Below are 2,946 nucleotides of genomic sequence, written 5' to 3'. Positions count from 1 at the left end.
TTTATTTGTTTTCTATTTTGATAAATTCTCTCTGTTGAAAATTATATTTTTATATTTTAAATAATTTGCAATTTCAGGAAATATGTTTTTATATTAAATTTGTGTTTTCTAATAAGGTGGACGAGTGATTGATAGATAAATAGATAGATAGATAGTAGATAGATATCAATCAGTAAGTAAGTAAGCCAAAGTATCAACTCAAACCAGCAGGCAGACAGACGGACACACAGAGGCATGCAGGCAGACAGACAGATACTTCACTAGCAGTGAGCACTTTCACTTCTGACAGCTAATAGCATGACAGTGCCATATAAATCAATAATAATAATAATAAGGATTATATGAAGTAGCATCAGCATTGCCTTTAATTCTTTTTGAATAACCTCTTTTGAATACCTGTGAGCAAATCATTAAACATTTGGAGAAATCCTTTACTAATTACTAATGTACACACACACATGTACGTATAAGTGCATATATATGTATATGTAATGTATATATATATATATATATATATATATATATATATATATATATGTGTGTGTGTGTGTGTATGTGTGTAAAGTTCTCTAAATGCAAAACTGTTACTTGATATAAATGTATTAAATTAAATATGTTAATTTGTATTTGCTGATAAAATATGTTAATATATGAATATGTAAATTTTTTTGTTTGTCTTTTTCTTTTCGTCCACTACCTTTTAGAACTTATTAGGTGTCAGCAAGAAGACCATGCTTGTTTACTCGGCATTCACAGGAATTCTTCTGTTTTCCATGTTATGTGTGATAATTGCAATATATGATCCTTGCAATGGAAGATCCGTTAGGGACAGTTTGGTAAGTAAACCATCCTTCTAGAATCATGAAAAGTGTTGAAATCTTTAACCTTTTACAGTATCCATTCAAAATTTCAGTACCCTTAACTGCAGAAAGCAGCATTATATATCAGTTTAACTGCCATTGAGGAATGTCATGTTTGGAACAACTTCTTGTTGAGATATGTTAAGCTTATTGAGGTAATGTAACTTGCAGAAAATACCAATTCTATTTTTTGGTAGATATTTAACACCATTACTGGAATCATCATCATTATTTAATGTCCATTTTCCAAGCTGGCATGGGTTAGATGGTTTGACCAGAGCCGATAAACTGAAGGGCCGCTTCAGGTTCCAGTCTGTTTTGGCCTGGTTTCTACAGCTGGATGCTCTTCCTAACACCAACCACCTTACAGTGTGTACTGGATGTCTTTTATGTGTCACCCTTTACAAGGTATGGGTACCCTTTACTTGTCACTGGCATGGGTGCCTTTTATGTGTCATTGGCACAGTGCCTTCTACACATCACTGGCACAGGTGCCTTTTACATGTCATCAGCCCAGGCCATGACCATGATTTCATTCAACTTGAAGTGTCTTCTCAAGCACAGCAAATCGCCAAAAGACAGTTTATGTTCCTAACACCAGCTGAATGATAACTAAGTTATTTTACTAAATTCTTTGTTATATTTAAATTAATTGAAAGAAACACAGAGCATCTCAAAATAAATACAGTAATGAAAGGGTTAAACTGGCCATGCTGGGGCACACCTTACTTTCTAATGGTGTTTGTTTTCTTTTCTTTCAATTTAAAATTCTGTTAAAAATGTTTTTTTCTGTTTTGTATTGTTTTATTTTTGTTATTTTCAGTGTGAATTGTATGAAGATGGAATGGTATCTGGTAGATTGTGTTATTCTTTGTGTAAAGAGAGGGTGCCGGTGTTGTCAAATTGCTTAAAACAGCAGCCAAACCTCAAGGTATGTTAACGTTCGCATTCACATTTACAATGCAATTTCAATTGTGATGGTGCATGGCCTGATTATAGTTTTGAATCTTGGACTGGGTGGTGAATTGTGTTTTGAACAAAACCCTTCATTTCGCATTGCTTATCATCATCATCATCATTCAAAGTTCTTCTTCTATGTTGGCATGGGTTGGATGGTTCTACATGAGCTGGCAAGCCAGAGGACTGCACCAAGCTCCACTGCATGGTTTTTATGGCTGGATGCCCTTCCTAACGCCAACCTTTTTACAATCTAGAAGAACACAGTAATTTCACTCATCAGCATTCAGATTTCTCTTTCAAATGTAATGCTTGTTTATTCACATTGTTTTGAAGTAATGATGCATTCTCTCACAGCTTTGAGATTTTTAGTGATGTGATTGTTTCTTTTTAGAATGGCATTGTAGGATAGGTGTGAAAGGTCGGATATGGCCAGTTTGGACATAAAACAAGTAGAATATCTGGTCTCGATATGGCCAGTTTAAATGCAAATATCAATGCAATAACTAGTATTCACCAAACACATACTTCGCATTAAATGTTCAGACTACATCAATATAACTGAATTTTTATTGCTCTTTATCAAATTTGTACTCAGAGCCAGAGCCCGTTTCAGCCAAGTTGGTAATGAAAGGGTTAAATATTTCTTGTTAAAAAGCAGAAATAATATGAAAGAACAAAGTAGTTATTCTTTTTGAATCAAAAAAAATTTCTTTTTTGAAATATACTTTTTAATCTTATTTTAGACATTTACATGATAGCAGTTGATAAGTTATCAATGATTTCCTAAAGGGGTCAGTGACATAAGAAGTTTGCTGACCCCCCAACTCTTAATAGATTATAAGATTAACTGTGACTGATCCAACTTGTTGGTTAATAAGTAGCCAAGGACCAACAGTGACAACATGATCCAACAGATATGAGAAGTGTTGGCTCTAGCAAATATAAATTGTCTTTAAACATAACTTGTTTCCATTTATGGATTAAATAGTTACAGCCTTCTTTTTCTCTGACTGTCACACCATAGTGTTCTACTAGGTGCAGAGGTCAAAGGTCAAGAAATTGTTTGTGTCTGGTCTTGAGTAATGAACACCTGAAAGAAGAGTGGAGGTATGCTGAGTGTAAAGGG

At 34.0% G+C, this 2,946-nt stretch overlaps 1 protein-coding gene across 9 annotated transcripts in view; it reads left to right on the top strand.

Annotated features, from left to right (window-relative positions):
• LOC106884127 (divergent protein kinase domain 1A) overlaps positions 1-1,827 on the top strand; it is a 55,936-nt gene extending 54,109 nt beyond the window's left edge. For 6 of the 9 annotated variants that reach the window (XR_008266490.1, XR_008266492.1, XR_001411201.2 and 3 more), the window contains 2 exons: positions 705-836; positions 1,684-1,827. Coding sequence is in view for 2 of the 9 variants with exons in the window: in XM_014935358.2 (XP_014790844.1) it covers positions 705-836; positions 1,684-1,800 (249 nt within the window). In the remaining 7 variants the exon portion in view is untranslated. The remainder of the gene's footprint in view (positions 1-704; positions 837-1,683) is intronic. The other 3 variants (XR_008266493.1, XR_001411203.2, XM_014935357.2) reach the window with 3 other exon arrangements.
• The last annotated feature ends 1,119 nt before the right edge of the window (positions 1,828-2,946 follow it).

Source organism: Octopus bimaculoides, chromosome 21 (assembly GCF_001194135.2).
Source record: "Octopus bimaculoides isolate UCB-OBI-ISO-001 chromosome 21, ASM119413v2, whole genome shotgun sequence".
Lineage (NCBI taxonomy): Eukaryota > Metazoa > Mollusca > Cephalopoda > Octopoda > Octopodidae > Octopus > Octopus bimaculoides.
Note: the sequence above shows the minus strand (reverse complement) of the source record. Positions and strands in the feature narration are given on the sequence as shown.